The sequence below is a fragment of the Ylistrum balloti genome, unplaced genomic scaffold (genome assembly GCF_031769215.1).
Source record: "Ylistrum balloti isolate Yb309-2 unplaced genomic scaffold, AGI_CSIRO_Ybal_v1 Utg369788, whole genome shotgun sequence".
Lineage (NCBI taxonomy): Eukaryota > Metazoa > Mollusca > Bivalvia > Pectinida > Pectinidae > Ylistrum > Ylistrum balloti.
Genome location: NW_026781973.1, coordinates 201,416 through 223,042, shown reverse-complemented (window position 1 = coordinate 223,042; position 21,627 = coordinate 201,416). Strand labels below are relative to the sequence as shown.

General features: G+C 36.5%; 1 protein-coding gene across 2 annotated transcripts; it reads right to left on the bottom strand.

Annotated features, from left to right (window-relative positions):
* Positions 1-650: 650 nt before the first annotated feature.
* LOC132544264 (kelch-like protein 12) lies at positions 651-20,716 on the bottom strand. 2 transcript variants are annotated; one of them, XR_009553991.1, is made up of 12 exons: positions 20,624-20,716; positions 19,759-19,972; positions 18,289-18,442; positions 17,507-17,724; positions 16,198-16,347; positions 14,927-15,041; positions 13,438-13,544; positions 11,294-11,486; positions 10,162-10,419; positions 6,652-6,838; positions 4,942-6,463; positions 651-4,902 (listed from the first exon to the last, which is right to left on the bottom strand). XR_009553991.1 is itself a non-coding variant. In XM_060207836.1 (11 exons), the coding sequence occupies exons 2-11, from the start codon at positions 19,939-19,941 to the stop codon at positions 6,334-6,336; spliced, it is 1,695 nt and encodes a 564-aa protein (XP_060063819.1). In that variant the 5' UTR covers positions 19,942-19,972; positions 20,624-20,716; the 3' UTR covers positions 651-6,333. The 2 variants fall into 2 exon arrangements, 1 of the variants encoding a protein (XP_060063819.1); XM_060207836.1 differs by having other exon boundaries at positions 651-6,463.
* Positions 20,717-21,627: the final 911 nt, after the last annotated feature.

The window sequence follows — 21,627 nt, the reverse complement described above, 5'->3', positions numbered from 1 at the left end:
CATCAGAAGGCCTTTCCATCTATGAATAGTACTTGATTCTACCATACCAGAGATTTAAGAAGAATTTTGAAGTTTCAATCAATTTGACCATTTTGACCACGCCCCTCAGGCCCCTGGGGTTGGGGACCATATAATTTACAATTTTGGTGTACCTTTAGCCATGGAAGGTTTTTGTGAAATTTCATTGAAATAGTTTCAGGAGTTTTACGACACTGGACAAAAGGGGATCACACTGAGTCAATCAGGTGACCTCAAAACCAGACAAATGCCAGATAATTTACCAGCTGCTGTCCAACCAAAGTAATGATGAGACTAGAGAATTGTACCTGGTCCCATTGTACTGTAGTGTCATAATGCACTTTATGTCTGTTCCATGTTTCAGCTTGTCCATAACCATGTTTTTCTACATCTTGAAAGATCAGGTTATCTAATAAATATTCCCCAAAATGTTGTTGGTAATGTGAATATGAAAAATGAAGTATTTTCTAATTACAATTATAGTCAATACAATCACAAGAGAGATATCCTTCTAGCACACATCCCATAATATTTGCCAGTATGTCTCTTGTATTTTGATTGACTATAGTTACATGTACAAAACGGAGAATAATATACACTGTAACAAAGTGAACAAACACAAATCTGTTATATCATAAATGTCTTTTAATCTTCACTTTATAACATTGTACATAGAATATTCATAAATGTATTAATATTACACAACAAACAGATTTAAAAAAAAAAAAGATGGAAATCAACATGATACCACGTCTATTTTACCTGCTTAACCATTGGGATTTCTAACATCTTTAAATCACAAGTCAGATTTTACGTGAACTTTTCTAACAAGTAGCTGTAGTTACATTTCTCACAGACCTGGATAATATCTGATTCAGTAATACTATTCAAACATGATGTAAAATCATATTTTTGACAATCTAAGACAAATATTTAGAGGAGACTCTCAAATGTGGAATCAACAATGTGAATGCAAAATTTTAAAAAATCATATTTCATAATCATTTCTTATACAGTATAGGAAAAATAGCTAAATTCAAAGTAACAGCGATATAAAGCAAAACAATGTTAAATATTTATATCAGTTTTACATGTTTTCAGACAAATCTTTGAACGAAACATACACAAACTTGGATACAAAATCCAAAAATAACTGATGAAAATATCCCACAAACCTGCCGCACATATCAAATTATTTGTTAAGTGGAGATTGCCATTTTGGAGGGGAAAAAATCTGAACATCAACCATTACGAACCAAGGATAAACTGCTGCTGCCAAAATATGAGAAGAATAGCTCCCCTTCAAACTTTAAAGACAGAAAATAAATTACGAGACTCATTTTTATATAAATTTCAACCTAGATAACATACATGTATAATATGTATGACACTTACAAGCCAACTAAGAGAAATGACAACCCTTTTTTGTCATAAGTACCAGTGCAAATGAGATGGTCATTAAAGGAAATGAATGAAATAATACATCAAAGTCTTTTTTCTGAAGAAATTCAACCTTAAACCTCAGATAATGATAGAGGTGTGTGATAGAGGTGCCCTTTGTTGTATCAAGTCAAAATCACCACAATCCGCCCAATCAATCTTCAGAGTAAAGCAAGGTCATTTCACAAAAAAATTCAAAACAAAACTTTGGAAATTTAACACAAATGAATCCCTGAAAATGAACATCAACCATACAATCTAATCAGTTAATTCTGAATAAAACCTCTGGTCAGGTTATCTATCGAGAAATTACAGAATTTAACAGATTCATTTTAAATACAGTAGCACAATGCTGTAATTTCACAGGACCTAGTGATAAAATTTCAATACAACTACAGACTCCGTTTAAAATTCTCTTGTTTTTCTTTTTTTCCATTTTCACCAACATGACATACTGAAATACTGCTACATTTATAAAAAGCAATCTACAAAGTACATACCAGGCAGTTTTCTATTTCAAATTTTCAAATGTCTAGATTTCAATATCAAAGCAATTAGAAAGGATACAAATCTACATAGTATGTACCAGGTAGTTTTACTTAATATTTTACAATATCAAACACTCTTTATCAAGCAAATCAGACCGTACTTGATATATATACGAATATCATTTTAAATTATCAAATGCTTAGATAATGATATTAAAGTAATCACAGAGAATTTGTCATCCTCTACTTTCTCCTGTCAGACGCTACAGTATATACCTCCTCCGAAAAATTGATGGTAACCAGCGCGTAAGTATCTCAACTCACGTTTAACTAACTCATGTTTAACTTTAGAGGACCATATAACAGATTTCAGGTCTAACTACAATGGATCTGGGGAAATACACTCAACCCCTCCGCTCCCAAAAGCATTGAAAGACTATTTCAGAGTAACATTATAGGAGCCAGACATCTCCACATAATAGTGAATGCAGAAGACATTCCCCAAAACATTCAATAACTTACACATATGTAATGTCTATTTTATATATAATAGAAGTGGAAAGATAGACGGCCAAACCAGGGTTCAAACCCAGGACCTCCAAATTCTAGATAGACACTCTACCAACTGAGATACCTGGCTGGATATAATCAACCCAGTTCAGTACCACTACATAAACATCCAGTTATAATCCAGATTTAGGTTTCCCTTGCCAAACATTCATTTACTTGAAGCCAGGTTAGGTCATAAGCACCAAATGTAACAGGAGCGAAAAATCCAGGGTTTGACCAGGCTTCCAACCCGGAACCCTCTGAGCTCACCAACAATCAGCTCTGTCTAGTAAATATTTATATATATACCAAACAGATGAAATACATGAAGCTGACGTTATATTTAAACCAAACACAATAGAATCCCCTAAGGTGTTTTTTTCTATAAATAGCACCTAAGTTAAATATTTAAAAGTCCTCAGTATAATGCTAGCACTTTCAATTTGTTGTCAGGGTCAATACAAAGCTATTTTCATGTCTTTACGTATACCACCAAATTACTGAAAATTAGTCGATGTCAAAACTTCACCGGGGTGAAAATGGCAGTGTAAATTCACAAATTTTGTTATATCTATAAAAACTTGGGACAAAAAAGTAAAAAAAATCAATTAATTATCCACCAGCAATGAAAGTTTTATATCACATGACTGGTCGAGATTTGGTGAAAGTATTCAGCATTCAGATGTTCATCAGAAGTCCTCTTAAATAGTTAATATATTATAATTATTGTAGTAATGATAAATACAAAAATAATTATACTCACGTGAGATTTAATTAATAAAGTGTTTATGTACAGTGGGGTCACTTCACAGAGGGGTTACTTTACAAAGGGGGTCACTTCACAGAGGAGGTCACTTCACAGAGGAGGTCACTTCACAGAGGATGTTACTTTACAGAGGGGGTCACTTCACAAAGGAGGTCACTTCACAGAGGATGTGACATTACAGAGGTTCGGTTATAACAAAGGGGTCACTTTAACAAGAGGTCATTTTACAGAGGGGAATGCATTATAGAGAGCATCACTTTATAGTGGGGTTAACTTCAAAGAGGGGGTAACCGTACAGAGGTGGTTGTTTAAAAGGGGACATCACTTTAAAAAGAGTGTCGCTGTACAGAGGGGTCACTTTTCAAAGAGAGGCCACTTTACAGAAAGAGTCACTTTTAAGAAAAAGTCATTTTACAGAAGGGGTTGCTATAAGCTAGTTTTACGGTCTAGATTCACGTTAATAACCCACAACAAACATACCAAATCATATAACCTGTAAAACAATAAAAAAGAAACCTGGAAGTTTCCACATTATAAAGGTACAAAATAGGAATCATAATTAATGCTGAAATTGTATTCTCATTCATCAAAGACAACAGGCAGTTTGATTTTTGCAGCAATAGAAGTAGCTTCCTCATGAGACCTTGATCATGGTTCCACATTAAATCCAATCTGATTAAAATTAGTGTACTGTACAGTGTACTGTACAGGAGCGGACATTACAACGCTTATTTCCTCTGCCCTACAGTACACTGTGATACAGTGCAATACAGTGTCCTGTACAGGAGCGGACATTACAATGCTTATTTCCTCTGCCCTACAGTACACTGTGATACACTGCAATACAGTGTCCTGTACAGGAGCGGACATTACAATGCTTATTTCCTCTGCCCTACAGTACACTGTGATACACTGCAATACAGTGTACCATACAGGAGCGGACATTACAATGCTTATTTCTCCTCCCCTACGGTACACTGTGATACACTGCAATACAGTGTACTGTACAGGAGCGGACATTGCAACGCTTATTTCCCCTACCCTACAATACACTGTAATTCACTGCAAAAAAAGTGTACTATAGAGGCACAGAAATTGCACTGCTTATTCAGTAAGGTTGCTTTAAATCAGGATACCATAATCAGTGACATAAAAGTACTTGTCTTAGTCTGGATAGCTTTCTCCTATTAATAATGTGGAAATATTTCATATAATTAAATATACAACACTTGATAGATCACCTGCTCTATCTTAAACTATCAAATCACTTTACAACACATAGATACATGTTCTGATACAACCTTATTGTGTTAATGGTGGCTTTGATAAAAACAATGTAACAAAAAAAAAATAATAATATCAATAAAAATACAGTCAAACCTCATTATCTCAAAGTCACAAAGACAGTGGGAAAATTTTGTCTTGACAGTGGGAAAACTTTGTCTCGACTGTGGGAAAACTTTGTCTGGACTGTGGGAAAACTTTGTCTCAACAGTGGGAAAACTTTGTCTGGACTGTGGGAAAATTTTGTCTCGACAGTGGGAAAACTTTGTCTCGACAGTGGGAAAATTTTGTCTCGACAGTGGGAAAACTTTGTCTCAACAGTGGGAAAACTTTGTCTGGACTGTGGGAAAACTTTGTCTGGACTGTGGGAAAACTTTGTCTCGACAGTGGGAAAACTTGGACTGTGGGAAAACTTTGTCTCGACAGTGGGAAAACTTTGTCTGGACAGTAGGAAAACTTTGTCTGGACAGTAGGAAAACTTGGACTGTGGGAAAACTTCGTCTCGACAGTGGGAAAACTTTGTCTGGACAGTAGGAAAACTTTGTCTCGACAGTGGGAAAACTTGGACTGTGGGAAAACTTTGTCTCGACAGTGGGAAAACTTTGTCTGGACTGTGGGAAAACTTTGTCTCGACAGTGGGAAAACTTTGTCTGGACTGTGGGAAAACTTTGTCTCGACAGTGGGAAAACTTTGTCTGGACTGTGGGAAAACTTTGTCTTGACAGTGGGGAAACTTGGACTGTGGGAAAACTTTGTCTCGACAGTGGGAAAACTTTGTCTGGACTGTGGGAAAACTTTGTCTGGACTGTGGGAAAACTTTTTCTCAGCAGTGAGAAAACTTTGACAGGACCTAAGATAACTTCACCAAGACAGAGGGAACACTTCCATTTATCAGAGTATTCATCTTAGGTGAATTTGAATGTTTGTGATGAAGTTTTCCCAAGACCAATGAAATTCTTTGAATCAATCTGGTCTTCAAGTAATGTAAGTTCAAGATAAGGAGGTTCAACTTTATCTACACTAATCCTATAATTCATCAACTCTTCAAAAGTTATAATACTTCAGAAAAGACACTTGTTCCCAAAACTAACTAACAAGGAATGTTCCTTGATGAATGTGATTACACAGAGACAAAAACAAAACATACCTCTTTAAATGATATGAAATAAAATACATTGTCATATAATGGCAGGTATTCAAACTGTCTTCAGTTAATAAATCACAGAAACAATTCAAACCTGGCAACAGACATTTACCAGGAAACTGTTCAGGGGTGTGTTGTCCCTCTAGTTTCTTCATATCCTGACAAAGCCTGTAGCTGGATTGGTTTATCTACTTTATGCGACAAGCCAGGTGTGCCGGACACTGGTATACGGTCCATCAGGCAATTCTGTGGGTGCAGCATAAAACTGTGGATCTGACATGGATGTGTAGGACAATTGTATATGGTCAGACATCTCTGTGAGTTCTAAATACTGTGAACTGACACAAATGGATGTTTGCAGCACCTGTACTGTTGACCAGACATGGCTAAGTGTGTAGGACATCGCCATGACCATTCTGTGAATCCTATATACTCTTCTCAACAGTCCATTCAGTCGATCCATAATCCAAAACATTCCACAGTAACACAATTGGGTGTTGAATGTATACGAAGAAAGGCAAGCATGTAGAAAATTTATTGAACACCAAACATGCCAGGGTTTATTTTTTAACTGGCAAGAACACATTTACCAAGTGAAAAGGCATCGGGTTGGACATCACATTGGACTGCGCCAGGAAACCTGTGTCATAACTTACGTGCCACTGTTACACCAGCATCACATCTCTGAGTCTTCATGGCACTGTCTAAAAGTTCCCACGTCCCTGTGGTTGGGTCATAACTTTCCACAGTATTCAGAAGCGTATTACCGTCATAGCTTAAAAAAAAAATTCAGAATTAAACCATATACAGTCTAGTATTTTAAAATTCCATGAATTTTGAAGGTTGTATATGCATACTCCTCAAGCACAAAGATGCTAGTGAATGTAAATCAGATCCAATATACACTTAATGTGTAAACATATTTTCTATAAAAGTAGTTGATGCAGTTCAAAATCCACTTACCCTGCTACAACAAATAATTTTCCTCGTAGTACACAAGCCCCCACATAGCATCGAGGCACAATCATGTGTGTGACTGCTGACCATTGTCCAGTGTGTGTGTTGTAGCTCTCAACACTGGCTAGGTGGTCAGTTCCGTCATACCCTCCACATACGTACACAAGGTCATTCACTACTGCTACTCCAGCCCCTGTTACACATAACAAAAAGGTAAAACAATCAGAACACTTTTTCTATTATTTTTAACTATTATTGTGTAAAGGATGGACAGAGACCTTCCAAGTTAAAAACTAGGTCCACTGTAACTTCCCCAAGCCAACTCTCTCTAAAGGAATCATGTCTTGAATCCAGAATGATGTCCTTTTTATCATCCTAATACCATTTCCTTTTCCTTTCTAAATACTGAACTGATTTTTTAGTGTCCGAAATAATGAACATATTTTGAGAATTACTTCAGAAATCTGGCCTTACTTAGGTGATGAAAATCTGAGTTTGAACCAGTGAAACAGGAATATAACACCTGTGGTAGAGTCATAAACTTTGTGCACCTGTCACATGTGTGACACTGACAGACTTAATACCTACCATGATCAGTGTGTGGTACTGACCGACTTAATACACACCTCAATCAGTGTGTGACACTGACAGACTTAATACCTACCCCTATCAGTGTGTGGCACTGACAGACTTAATGCCTACCCCGATCAGTGTGTGACACTGACAGACTTAATACACAATATCTACCCTGATCAGTGTGTGGTACTGACAGACTTAATACACAATATCTACCCTGATCAGTGTGTGGTACTGACAGAACTTAATGGGGTGTTCCCCGAACGCATCCATGTCCATGACAATAGGTAGAAACATCAAAGGGAGGGTAATTATAATCTGTTTCATATAGATGCTGTATTTACCTGAGATATTTTACCTGTGGATCTACCTGTAATTTTTACAGATATTACAGATGTATCATTATAAATCAACAATTAATTATTGATATTTTGTCTCTTAATACTTCAGTATTGCAGACAGAAAGTACATGTGTACATGCACATGTCCTTCTAAAAAATTGAATCATCTTCTTACTATGTCAAATTGATAAATAATAAATCTACGCATAATCATTTACGTAATCATGTAAAGGTCCGCATGATTACCTATTGGTCTAAATTGTTACAGGCACATGATAGCAAGTACTCTTATATTTTATACACTGTTTTATATAAAAGTAACATTTAAAATGGTATAACTAGTCCGTGGCTGTTATATATCAGAAAAATCTTCAATGAATGTGGTTTAAGCTATATATGGGATATGCAAAGAACAACTAATCATAAGTTTATAATTGGAACGGGTAGATGGAATGGTATTGCGCGGGAAGAAAGATTCTGTACGTATTGTAATGATTATAAAATTGGAGATGAATTTCATTATTTATTAAAATGTTCTAGATTTCTCAGTAAAAGGAAGTATTACTTAAGGTGAATATTATTGTTAAAGAGTAAATATAATTAAATTCCAATCATTGATGAATACAAATAATATTGAATTACTAAAACAAATGTGTAAATTCAGAAGATTTATATTTTCAATTGTTTGTCCTCCATGATATCAGTTATATATATTATTAATGTTTCAGCCTCTGTGAACCTTTAATTGTTGTATATGTGTTTTGTATGACATTCTCTATGTACATTTGTAAAAAGGAGAAATAAATTGAATTAACTTTGAATCATGTTTTAAAAGACTGAACTAAGATAAGTAAACAGTTTTCATATTAAATCATTTCACTGGAAAAATGTCATCTGAACCCAAAAATATTATAACATAAAATTATGTAGTGGAAATGATATCACAATAGTTTATATTATTTTGGAATATACAACAAAAATGATATAACATCATTAAAAATTGCATAATAATTACATGTACATTATGTCACCATATATTTTTTTTATCATATAACGTCTTTAATTATTTTATTTTATTTCCTTTTTTGGCTGAGTTTTTTTTATACATGTACAGGTGAGAACCACAGGTAAAAACACAGATAAACCGAACTAACATTAATGATATAGACTATAATCACTGTAAAAACAAAGTTCCAGGTACATGTTTATGATATGTATGCGTTCCGGGATACAGCCGACTTAATACCTACCCCAATCAGTGTGTGGCAACGACAGACTTAATACACACCCCGATCAGTGTGTGGCACTGACAGATTTAATACCTACCCCGATCAGTGTGTGGCACTGACAGACTTAATTCACTATACCTACCCTGATCAGTGTGTGACACTGACAGACTTAATACACAATATCTACCCTGATCAGTGTGTGGCACTGACAGACTTAATACACAATATCTACCCTGATCAGTGTGTGGCACTGACGGACTTAATACACAATACCTACCCTGATCAGTGTGTGGCACTGACAGACTTAATACACAATACCTACCCTGATCAGTGTGTGGCACTGACAGACTTAATACACAATACCTACCTCGTTTTTTTTTATTTGTATGTTCACTCAGGTGACTGTTTAGGCACCTTGGCCTCTTGTTAAAATAACATATTCCATGACTCACAAATTTGATGAGAAACTGGCACTCTATCTCTACATCAGTATAACATGACAACAAAGTATGATATGTCCAAACATGACAGAGAATGAATTTTGTTGATAACATCTGTCAGATGTTGTTCACTGATCTCTACCTTCAACCTTAATTATGCTTACTTTTTTTAGCTGGGCTCTATATTCCAAAGGAGTACTACCACAACGTTGGAAATATTATTTTATAAACAAGGTCGAAGGTCCAAATAAAAGTCAGGAAGATAAATTTTCAAACAGTAACATCCAAATTCCCAGGATGTACCCACAGAACAAATTTGATGATCATGTGTGAAATAGTGTACTATAGATAAACTTCTATGAATGGAACATCGATGATTTGAAAATCTCACTGTATTGAAGATTTTGTCCTGTCCCAAATCTTATTCCTTTAAGAATCAAAGTTATATAAATAGAACTTTTCAATGTATCAAAAAGTTTTTCAGAGATTGTTTGCTATGATAACACAATCATTGACACCTCATGATTCAAACACCTCATTTACCTGTACAGGTATATATGCTCCCAAGATAACGTACAACTGAGTATTAGTAAGGACCACGAACCAACTCTAAGGGGAGCAAACTACTAAAACTTTAACATATCTTCTCTGATAGATTTGGAGAAGCAGTGATAATAAGCTTTTCCTGCCAAATTCAATATGGTCTCTGGCAACTCTGTTTGATCTTACAAATAATTTGCTAAAGTTAATCTCATCATAGAGAGTAAAAAAGTCTTTTGTGAGTACATTGTATGTGATATATACTTTTTACCTAAATCTGCAAAATTAATAGATAATCTTAGATGATCATATGAAGTTTTTTTCACTTGTTGAACTGAAATGATATCAATCCATTCTCTCTTTATCAATTTTGTAAACCTCACCACCAACCTGATCGCCTGGTGGACATTGGTGCAATGTTGGACCATTCTTCTTTCACTGGGTCATAAACTTCTGCCGAGTCCAGCAGGTTGACTCCATCGTAACCCCCAATGCCGTATATCTTATCCCCCGACACCACCAGGCCAGCCCCTTCTCGTCCAACGGCCATGCCACTAAGGATGTGCCACTGATTGGTGTGGGGGTTGTAGCACTCCATACTCGTGTGGCGTGTGAACCCATCAAACCCACCACACACATAGATCTCACCTGAAATCAAAGCATAGTAATATTATTATTTAGATAGCCCCTTTGTCTGATAATTAGACCTCCCAGGTATATTGACATCCAGTAATATTATAAACTGATGATTCTCCATGAACCGTCATAAGCCCATCACCTGCCTTGAGTAAAAATAATGTGTTGTCCCCCTGGGGTCCTGTAATAAGCCTATCACCTGCCTTGAGTAAAAATAATGTGTTGTCCCCCTGGGGTACTGTAATAAGCCCATTTCTTTTCTTTAGTAGAAAGTAATAGGATGCTGTAATAAGTCAAAACCTGACTTTGAAGTAGAAGTAATGTGGTTCCCCAGGGTACTGTAATAAGCCAAAACCTGACTTTGAAGTAGAAGTAATGTGGTTCCCCAGGGTACTGTAATAAGCCAAAACCTGACTTTGAAGTAGAAGTAATGTGTTTCCCCCTAAGGTACTGTAATAAGCCAAACCCCAAGTCAGAAGTTTTAAACATAACTTTGAGTCAGAAGAGATCCTGTAATAAGCCCACCAACTGTTTGGCATCAGAAGTAAGGTGTTTACCCCTGAGATCCTGTAATAAGCCTGCCACCTGTTTGGCATCAGAAGTAAGGTGTTGACCCCTGAGATCCTGTAATAAGCCTGTCACCTGTTTGGCATCAGGAGTAAGGTGTTGACCCCTGAGGTTATGTAATAAGCCCATCCCTGAATTTTTTATTCAGATAATTTGGCCCTGGGCTTACTGCATGATAGACACAATAGTAGAAGTTTGGAATCTGTCTTCATTTATGGTTTGACCATTGATTTGCCTCACCAAAAATAATATAATGTGTGTGTACAACAAGTAATTAATTTTACAAATTAATCCAAAAATTCAACTCCATATAACTTACCTTTGTACACACACACCCCTGCTAGTCCCCTCCTGTGAGACATGGGTGCAATAGTTTGCCATACCGGATCATCTGCTGATATGTCAAGACACTCAACAGTGTTCAGACGTGACTGTCCATCATATCCACCTATCACATATACCTTCCCTGCTAAAGCTGCAGCAGCAACATATCGCCGTCTCTTTGTCAGATTCTGCAAAAGCAAGAAAAACAGAAAACATAACTTTGGAATATTTTGGATGACAAAAGAGATGTCAGTCAGTCACCTGCAACTGGACTTGTTAACCTCTCTTAGCTGGACAATCCAGCCATCTTCAATTAATCAACAAGACAAGTCAGCCACCTTCGCCAGTCAGACAAACTGGCCAGCCACCTTTGTTAGGTATTGTTGGGTAGACAAGCCAGCCACCTTTGTTAGGTATTGTTGGGTAGACAAGCCAGCCACCTTTGTTGTGTAGACAAGCCAGCCACCTTTGTTGGGTAGACAAGTCAGCCACCTTTGTTGGGTAGACAAGTCAGCCACCTTTGTTGGGAAGACAAGCCAGCCACCTTAGTTGGGTAGACAAGTCAGCCACCTTAGTTGGGTAGACAAGTCAGCCACCTTAGTTGGGTAGACAAGTCAGCCACTTTTGTTGGGTAGACAAGTCAGCCACCTTTGTCAGCTAGACAAACCAGCCACCTTCGTCAGTCAGACAAGCTGGCCCCCTCCGTTTGGTAGACAAACCAGTCACCTTCACCAATTAGACAAGCCAGCCATCTTCTTCAGTCAGACAAGCTTGATACCTTCATCAGCCAGACAAGCTGGCTGCATTTGTTAAGCAGACAAGCGAGCCACTTTCATCAGCCAGACAAACTGGCCACCTTTGTTGGGTAGACAAGCCAGCCACCTTTGTTAGCTAGACAAACCAGCCACCTTCGTCAGTCAGGCAAGCTGACCCCTTCGTTGGGTAGACAAGCCAGCCACACTTGTTAGGTAGACAAGCTGCCCCCCTTCGTTTTGTAGACAAGCCAGCCACCTTCGTCAGTCAGACAAGCCGGCCACCTTTGTTAGGTAGACAAGCCAGCCACCTTTGTCAGCTAGACAAACCAGCCACCTTCGTCAGTCAGACAAGCTGGCCCCCTTCGTTTGGTAGACAAACCAGCCCCCTTCGTCAGTCAGACAACTCTTCTATTGCACACTAAAAACCAATTCTCTTTCCTTGTTACTCACTTTCCTGATTTATAGATCACAAGTTCACAATTTTCAACCTTAAATAATCAGATAATTAAGTCTTTATTTGATCAATCTTATTTCATGGTGATCTACTTCAACCATTGAACATTAACTTTGTATACGGACCGACGTATATGATACTCATCTATTTTTACTGAATATTCATCTATTTTTAGAACTGTTATTACTAATTCCAGTTTCATCTCATTCTAATTATGAACTCTTTCTTATTTCATTATTTATTACGATGTACTCACATTGTTAGTCACTGTGTTAGCTTTACATATATATCATATCGTCACACTCAACGATCGTTATCTATTCCAATGCTATAATATTGTTATTGTGTAACTGATAACAACAGAAGACTCTAACCTAGAGTCTTTAATTCTATAACCCAGACAGTATAGTTAAATCAATTGTAAACCGCTAACTCTATAGAGTTCAGTGACTTCCACCTTATCTAATAGATCATTACGTCTCATTTCTACCATTATTTATGACATAACCAACTAATATGATGACGTAACGATCTGGGGCTGTTGTTCTGAAGACGAGTCGCTTGGACTCGAAACATGTAAGCCACCGTTGCACGAATAAATCGTGAATTGGAAAGGAGCTGTTGTCATCACTCTTGACACCCATTATTTAACTTTTGTAAACTGAATCCTTCCTGAACTGGCCAAATATTCAATGCACATGCCTGACTAGATAGGAGAAGAAATTTATTTATAACTATATCCAATACATTTAATAAGTATGTCCTATCAAGCGAATGTGATTTTTGCAGACTAAAAAGTTAGGATTGTAACATTAGAAATTATCAAAACTTTGCCTCCAAAAATTCTGGATTCAGCTGGTGTAGACTCAGACCTTCATTCCATGGGAACAGACTGAAAAACTTAGCATCATATATAATTATCTTACTTACTGGGAGTCGTCTCCACTCGCCAGATTTTGGGTCATATTGCTCAACCACCTCCACCATGTTCTGATGAGACCCGAACCCTCCCATCACCACCAGAATGTCGTCTGTACCTGTAACAAAACATCAATATTGTACACCATGTCCTGGTGTGACCCGAACCCTCCCATCACCACCAGAATGTTGTCTGTACCTGTAACAAAACATCAATATTGTACACCATGTCCTGGTGTGACCCGAACCCTCCCATCACCACCAGAATGTTGTCTGTACCTGTAACAAAACATCAATATTGTACACCATGTCCTGGTGTGACCTGAACCCTCCCATCACCACCAGAATGTCGTCTGTACCTGTAACAAAACATCAATATTGTACACCATGTCCTGGTGTGACCCGAACCCTCCCATCACCACCAGAATGTTGTCTGTACCTGTAACAAAACATCAATATTGTACACCATGTCCTGGTGTGACCTGAACCCTCCCATCACCACCAGAATGTTGTCTGTACCTGTAACAAAACATCAATATTGTACACCATGTCCTGGTGTGACCCGAACCCTCCCATCACCACCAGAATGTTGTCTGTACCTGTAACAAAACATCAATATTGTACACCATGTCCTGGTGTGACCCGAACCCTCCCATCATCACCAGAATGTCGTCTGTACCTGTAACAAAACATCAATATTGTACACCATGTCCTGGTGTGACCCGAACCCTCCCATCACCACCAGAATGTTGTCTGTACCTGTAACAAAACATCAATATTGTACACCATGTCCTGGTGTGACCCAAACCCTTCCATCATCACCAGAATGTTGTCTGTACCTGTAACAAAACATTAATATTGTACACCATGTCCTGGTGTGACCCAAACCCTTCCATCATCACCAGAATGTTGTCTGTACCTGTAACAAAACATTAATATTGTACACCATGTCCTGGTGTGACCTCAGCCTTTCCATCAACAAACCAGAAATTGTACACCAGGTCTTGGTGTGACACAAACCCTCTCATATTCAAATGACAGACAATGCACACAATGTTTAAATGAGACCCAAACCCTTCTATCATCACCAGAATGTCACAGTGCCAATAAATCATGAATGTCGTACACTGGTCTTGCCAGCATAGACATCTCAGAATGTTTTTTAAGCATGCATATGAGTCAGAAGGGGTTTTCATTGTTCCAGATTGTCACTTATTTGAGCCTGGAGGAGGGTTCATAATTTTGGTTCAATAAGTGGTCGTCTCTTTGCCATGATTTTCTTGAGATATAAGTGTTTCATTTACTAATTGAGCAGATGTCTCCCTTTTTCGTTTATATTATTAAAATAAATTACAATATAGATCACTGTATTTTATATCTCAAAGAAAAGAGTTTCTTTCATTTAGAGGTTTTTGACATACCCAAATTAGAATTTTTGCTATCAAAAGGAGTTAATCTAGTTCTGCTTCTAGATGGCTGGGCATACAAACTACACTTATACCTATTCTTGATTTCATCCTTGGTCCAACCATGCTGGACCGCAGGTCAGGTCGTAGATGGAACTTCTTGGCTTCATCCAGAAGATCTCTACACTCATGACATCTTTTTATCAAAGGCTGTAAGCAAGAAATGGTGATATGTAGTAAATAGTTTGAAGGTATTATAAGTATTGTTGGATCATTGGAAGTCTGATCTGATATATCCATAAACTTTATCTTGAAAGTGGTATAGATTTCTACATTGCCTAATAAGGTAATGCAAATTATCAAGAAGACAAAAGAAAAATGGTGCTATGCTGGAAGTATTTCAGCTGTTGCACAGTTTTAATTTGGCATGTTACTTCATATAAATGTATAAATGTAATTCATAAGTCCCAAAAGAATTCCTTTTTTTTTATCAAGCTTGCTCCCATCAGTTACATGGACATGGCCAACGGCTTCTCCTGTTGTGCTTAAATGTAACATGGCATTATAAACAATACAGTACTTCTTGTTGTTCCATGTTGACCTAAGCATTGTCATGAAGGAAGCAGATTGTGTGAGTATTATGATTCCTAAAGAAATGAAGAAGCAACTAGAGAGATGACAAGAATTTCCTTTAAATACTTATTGTGACTTTGCTGTACACCCTTGAAACTCAAAACTTGTCTGTGATATTAAGGTCCTTTATAAGAGTTTGATGAAAACCAATCAAGAAATAAGCCGCTTGAATTCTGACAATGATTTTCTAAATAAAGTAACAGTAGCCTTGACCTTTACCCTACACCACTGAAACTTGAACTTGTCCCGAGACATTACATTCTCTTACCCTGTACAGGTAAATCCACATATTTTACCTGTGTGATATTTCCTTGTCTCTTACCCTGTACAGGTAAATCCACACTTTTTACTGGTGTGATATTTCCTTGTCTCTTACCCTGTACAGGTAAATCCACACTTTTTACCAGTGTGATATTTCCTTGTCTCTTACCCTGTACAGGTAAATCCACATATTTTACCGGTGTGAGATTTCCTTGTCTCTTACCCTGTACAGGTAAATCCACTTTTTTTACCTGTATGAGATTTCCTTGCCTCTAACCCTGGGCAGGTAAATCCATGATTTTTACTGTTATCAGATTTTCTTGTCTCACCGTCGGGTTGAGACAAGTTACATGTGGTCTTGGTACATTCTGAAAACAATTTAAGTGATGCCACTGATATGACCTGGAAATGGAACCACTGTATCTATCTCTGACCAACAGGTATGAAGGATTATAATGATAATTATACCTACCTCATCATCTACAACATCTGTGATGAATCTAGCGGACAACATGGCTAGCCTGACATGCTGCAGAAGTTGGGCCAGATATTCCTTACGAGTGTCTGGGTCATATTTTACCCATGTCATCACTGCATTGAACACTGGTTCTTCAGAGTTCACCTTTAATGAAAAACACATGGATGCTTTAAACAATTTTCAAGATTTAACAAAAGAGAATCAATTTCAATTAATATTTAGTGATACATGCTTTAACAAGATTGAAATACTGAAAAATTAAAGGGCAATAACTCTTTGAAAAAAATTGACAATCATATTGCTTAAGAAAACAAGATTTCAAGTAATGGTGATTAATCCATCAAGAAAGAGATGGGTTAAAAACTGAGAGAAAGATCTCTGGACAAAATTCTGACTTCACAAAGGAGTAGGGCCTTTCAGAAGTCACAAAAGAATAGGACCTATATAACATCACAAAAGGGTAGATACAAATTCATTTTAACTGATTTCAATCGAACAATACAATAAATCTGTATGTCAATCTGACAATACAGTTTCATTACCCATGTGTGATAACATGTGATGGTCATATGTGTGTGTTTGAGATTTATCAAAATCCCATAAGGAATTAAACTGCCAGTTGAGAATTAATTCTTAAAAATTGTTATGGTGACCTTGACCTTGACCCAGCAATGATTACACTGAAACTCCCATTTGTCCAATATATTTTGATGTTTGTTATATGTGTGTGAAGTTTGGTGAAAATCCCTCAAGGAATTAATGCTGCCAAAGTGCTGACAAATTTCACAGACACAGGGATGGATAACAGAGAGGAAAACTATAATTCCCCCTTCCACCCAACTTTCAATCAGTAACTCTTAGTTACACTGGCAAATCAATCTCTCATTCAGGAATACACAACATCTGATTAAGCCTGAGAGATCCCTGTTGAAGAGTTATGTTGAGAAGAAGAGAGAAGGCATCCTGTAGGTTACAATGACATATTGAAAACAACAAGGGACAATAAATCTAATAATTACTTATGAATCAAACTGTCATTCACTTAAAAATTACATCAAGTCATTCTAACTAAGCGTACAAAGTTTGAAATTCATTGGTTGAAAACTAAGAGAGAATATCTGCTGTTGGAAATCTCTAGACAATGCCATACCATAATATATCTCATAAAAACTTTTGACATCATGTTAAAATAATCACACAATGCAATAACATCAATAAAATTATAATGAAATTGCTGCGAAAATTTACAAAGATTTTCTGAAATCATTGTTAGTTGTTGATTGCACAAGAAATGACCTCTTACTTGTAGTTCATCACTTCTGATGAGTGACTTGACTTGTTCCAAAGGAAGGTTTCGATATTCCTCCTGCATAAGAACTTCTTCAAAATGTTTGAGACCAAAGGACTCTGCAGCAGCTAGCAACAATTCACACGAGTGTTGTTCAGCAAACACTTTGATTCCCAAGCAGTTAGTACAGTCAAGTTGTTTCTCCAGGAAGGAACAGCATGCTTGCTTCACTCCTATGTACAAAGTAAATTCTTTACAATTGCACTGAGAAATTTGAGTACTACACTCTCAGCTTACTTTTAAAACTGTGAGCAAATGTTTTAACTAACATTACAACCTGGAACCAAACAGTTAATAACAAAAAGATATCACTAAATTTCACCTTCATATCACAGGGGTTTATCCCCATTAAAAGCCAAAGGCAGAGTGTCCTTGAATTAGCTGGTGGTTATTTCAATTAACAATATGCATTGCATAATGAACATCGCATCTCATCCAAAGCAATTATGATAAAGTGTTTTGCCCAAGAAAACAACCAAATCAGCATGGACTAGTCTGATGGATTTATATTATGTACAAAAAGATTAAAGCAAATGTCATACTTATTTTGGCACAATAACATTTCAATGCAAATTTTTTTACCAGTAAGTTGTACGGTACAGATATACCAATTATATGTAGGAGACAGATGTACCCTAAGTTGTAGGAGACAGACGTATTTGTAAATTGTAGAGGACAGACATACCTGTAAGTTGTAGGGGACAGACATATCTGTAAGTTGTTGGAGACTTACATACCTGTTAGTTGCAGTAGGCAGGCTGCAGGCAGTAGTTCTTGAACATTCTCCACACTCACATTGACAGTCTCAGTGTAGACAAAGTCCAATAACACTTCCATCACACTGCTGGAGATCTCGTGTAGCTCAATGATTTGTTTGTCTTTCTCTGACATCTAAAAGTGATACAAATGATAATTTACAATTGAGGAAAAATCATACCTGATTTTAAATCTATTTGCAATGATCGGTTTTCCTCCTTTCATTTTTCTCAAAATACATAGAAAAAATGACAAATTATCAAGACACGTGTATACAAAACAAGTAATTTTCCAATCAGCACTCAAAATATCAGTCTCTGAAGTCACATTATCATTGTCTATATACAAGTCATCTTTTTCTTTCACAATTAAGCGCCTTGCTGATGTTAAATTTACCTGTTCTGTACCTACATGTGTATCGTTTACATAATCAGATGGGCTGTAATATTATGACTGAGAGCCTTTGCAACATAATACTAGTTACATCATTCATCATCATATTGGAACATTGTCCCTGGTCTCTATAGTAAGCCCTTCAACAAAACTTCTGCGTGATGTTATTCTGTAACTATACCACCAGCCACATCTTCAAAGGAAACAAAGAACAGAAATTCAGTTAAATATAAGGGTATTACCAAAAACTATTGTGAACTATTTGTTGCCAGTTTTAATATCCATGAGTGTGTGAAGTGCCATTTCGATCAAATTCCATCCTGTCAGCCATTTAAAACATACCAAAGTGTTATGCAATATGTGGTATAACAGGTATGTTTAAACAACAGTTGGAATGATTAATTGATGTCTTGGGAGTTGAATAGCATCCACTAGAAACTAAATAAATATAAAACTCTGCATTGAAATTGATATCAATTAAGTTTGACTTTCTATAAATAATATGACCCTGACCTTAGAGTTCTTACTTTGACATGAACTCATATGAGGTGTTGTAGCTACAAGCTGAAATTTGTATTAAGCTTTATCACAATTTTCAAATAACAAGGGCAGTCAGAGACAGGTTATGCTCCCAAATTGGGACAAAATTTAAGTATCAAAAACAAGAAAGGGCAATAATATAATTCTTATGCACTGTCCACTGCAATAACTCCAAAGTCATGCAAAAGAGAGTGATAATTCTGGTGCATTGCACTTCTCCTTGTTGAGATCAATCTACCTATGAAGTTTCATGATAATACCTCCTATAGCTTTTGTGTATGTTTCTGACAAAATTATGACAGAGGGATGGACAAAGTGCCTACTCCATGCTCTCCCTTCAGAGTGATGATAGTGATATTAAATGTGTTAGGGTGGTACACAGCAGGAAGGATGTGACAGGCAGATTAGACTCAGGTAACACTATATCACCCCAAAAGATTGTTCCACCATAAGCATGTTGATAAGGAAATAGTGGTAGTATATGTTGCAAAAGTATTCAAATTCTGAAATAAGGATACCTCATTGGTGAACATAGCACAGAAGTAATCACTACATGCTGCCAACACAATGCGATGTCCCGGGAAGTCTCGTCCCTCCACACGCAATATGACATCACACAACTTATTAATCTTGCGAAGGTTGTTCATGGTAGTGAGAATGGACTTGGCATGGCTATCCGTAAAGATCTGTCTGTCCAACATCTTGGTAAGTGTTACGTCAAATGATACCTACCTGGAAAAAAAGCCATCTATAACAGTTATCAAAAAAAGAAGCACCTCTAGAACCAAAAATATAAAATGGGTGAGTGAGTGTTTTTTTAATTTCCTCTGAAATATTACCACGTCAATGCTGCCCAACTTATTTTAAACATATCTTAAATTGTGGTACATAAGTTAAGCTAGAATATAAAAATCAAAATCTAAACTTTCACATATAACTGTTCTAAAAAGTCAAACAGCTGTCCTTTCACATCAAACATGTTCTCTAACATATCTTCTCCCATTTAACACTTACCCTATCTCATATCTAACATATGTCCATTCACATCTGACATATCTTAATATTTTAACATCTTATATCTGTCTTCCTCACATCACACTTGTCCTTTCACATCTAATGCTTGTCATCTTCTTTCTAATATTTGTGTTCTTTCAAATCATACTTGTCCTCTCATGTCTAGTATTTGTCCTCTCACATCTAAATCATACTTGTCCTTTCACATCTAATACTTGTCCTCTCACAAATAATATCTGTCTTCTTTCACATCACACTTGTTCTTTCTCATCTAATACTTGTCCTCTTACATCTAATATCTGCCTTCTAACACATATTTCATATCAAGATACCATTCAATGTTTATACAAATAAATGATGAAACTGTACCTAGGATTTTATTCTTGTTCTCTGTTTTATGTATGTTATCATGTACACACAGGCACACGCTGTCCAGTAATTCATCCTTCTGGCTGTCACATTTTCTGCCAATCAACAGTCCTACAAAATCAATAGTAAGAGTAGAAACGGAAGTGTTTCAGAAACAGCTAGGATTGATTAGACAATTGACTTTGGTACAATCATGTGGCTCTTGATAATATGTTAATACTTGTACTCTGGATAACTGATACATGTAAATAGCATTGTCATACAAGATTTACCAATTATTATAATTATATACATTGTTATTGCGCTGGAAATAACAGGTATTGAGATTCTTGAGATATACATCCACAAGTCATAATTATATGATCACCATTAATATCAAATAGAGGGAGCTTACAGCTGTTGACAAGGATTTGTGACATCTCATTTTCAATCATTTCAATAGTCTTTTATAAAACCATGGACATCAAAGTATCCTAAACGAGAGCCCTGACCATGGTATATTACCACTTCATAACTTTATTTAATCGAAGCATATACAAAATGTATATGTATATACCATACACATATAAAGAACATTCTTCACATCAATACTATATTCATCACTTAAATAGACCTATGCAGGCTCATATCAACATGCATAAATGTAACAAAGTCATTACTACATTATATTAGCCTTAAGGATTCTGACTATCTATCCGCGATGTAATTTTTGTCTTGTTCGTGGTCGAATTGGAGAAAAATAACTTCTCGGATAAAGAGTCGGAACCCTTCCGAGTAATGTGGTATTCAAAAAGGTGCAACTATGGATTACAAGCAAAACCTCTTATTCTTAAAGCAAGAAGGTGCCAGAGCTCCGAAGTTCTCTATTTAAAGTATAACAAATTAATGCAAGTAACGGTCAATCGCTGATTTCCTAATTTTCATTTTTCGGGAATCCCAAAACAAAGTTTAGTACCATATATCAAATTGTGAAGATAAAATATAATTATATATGACAACAGAAA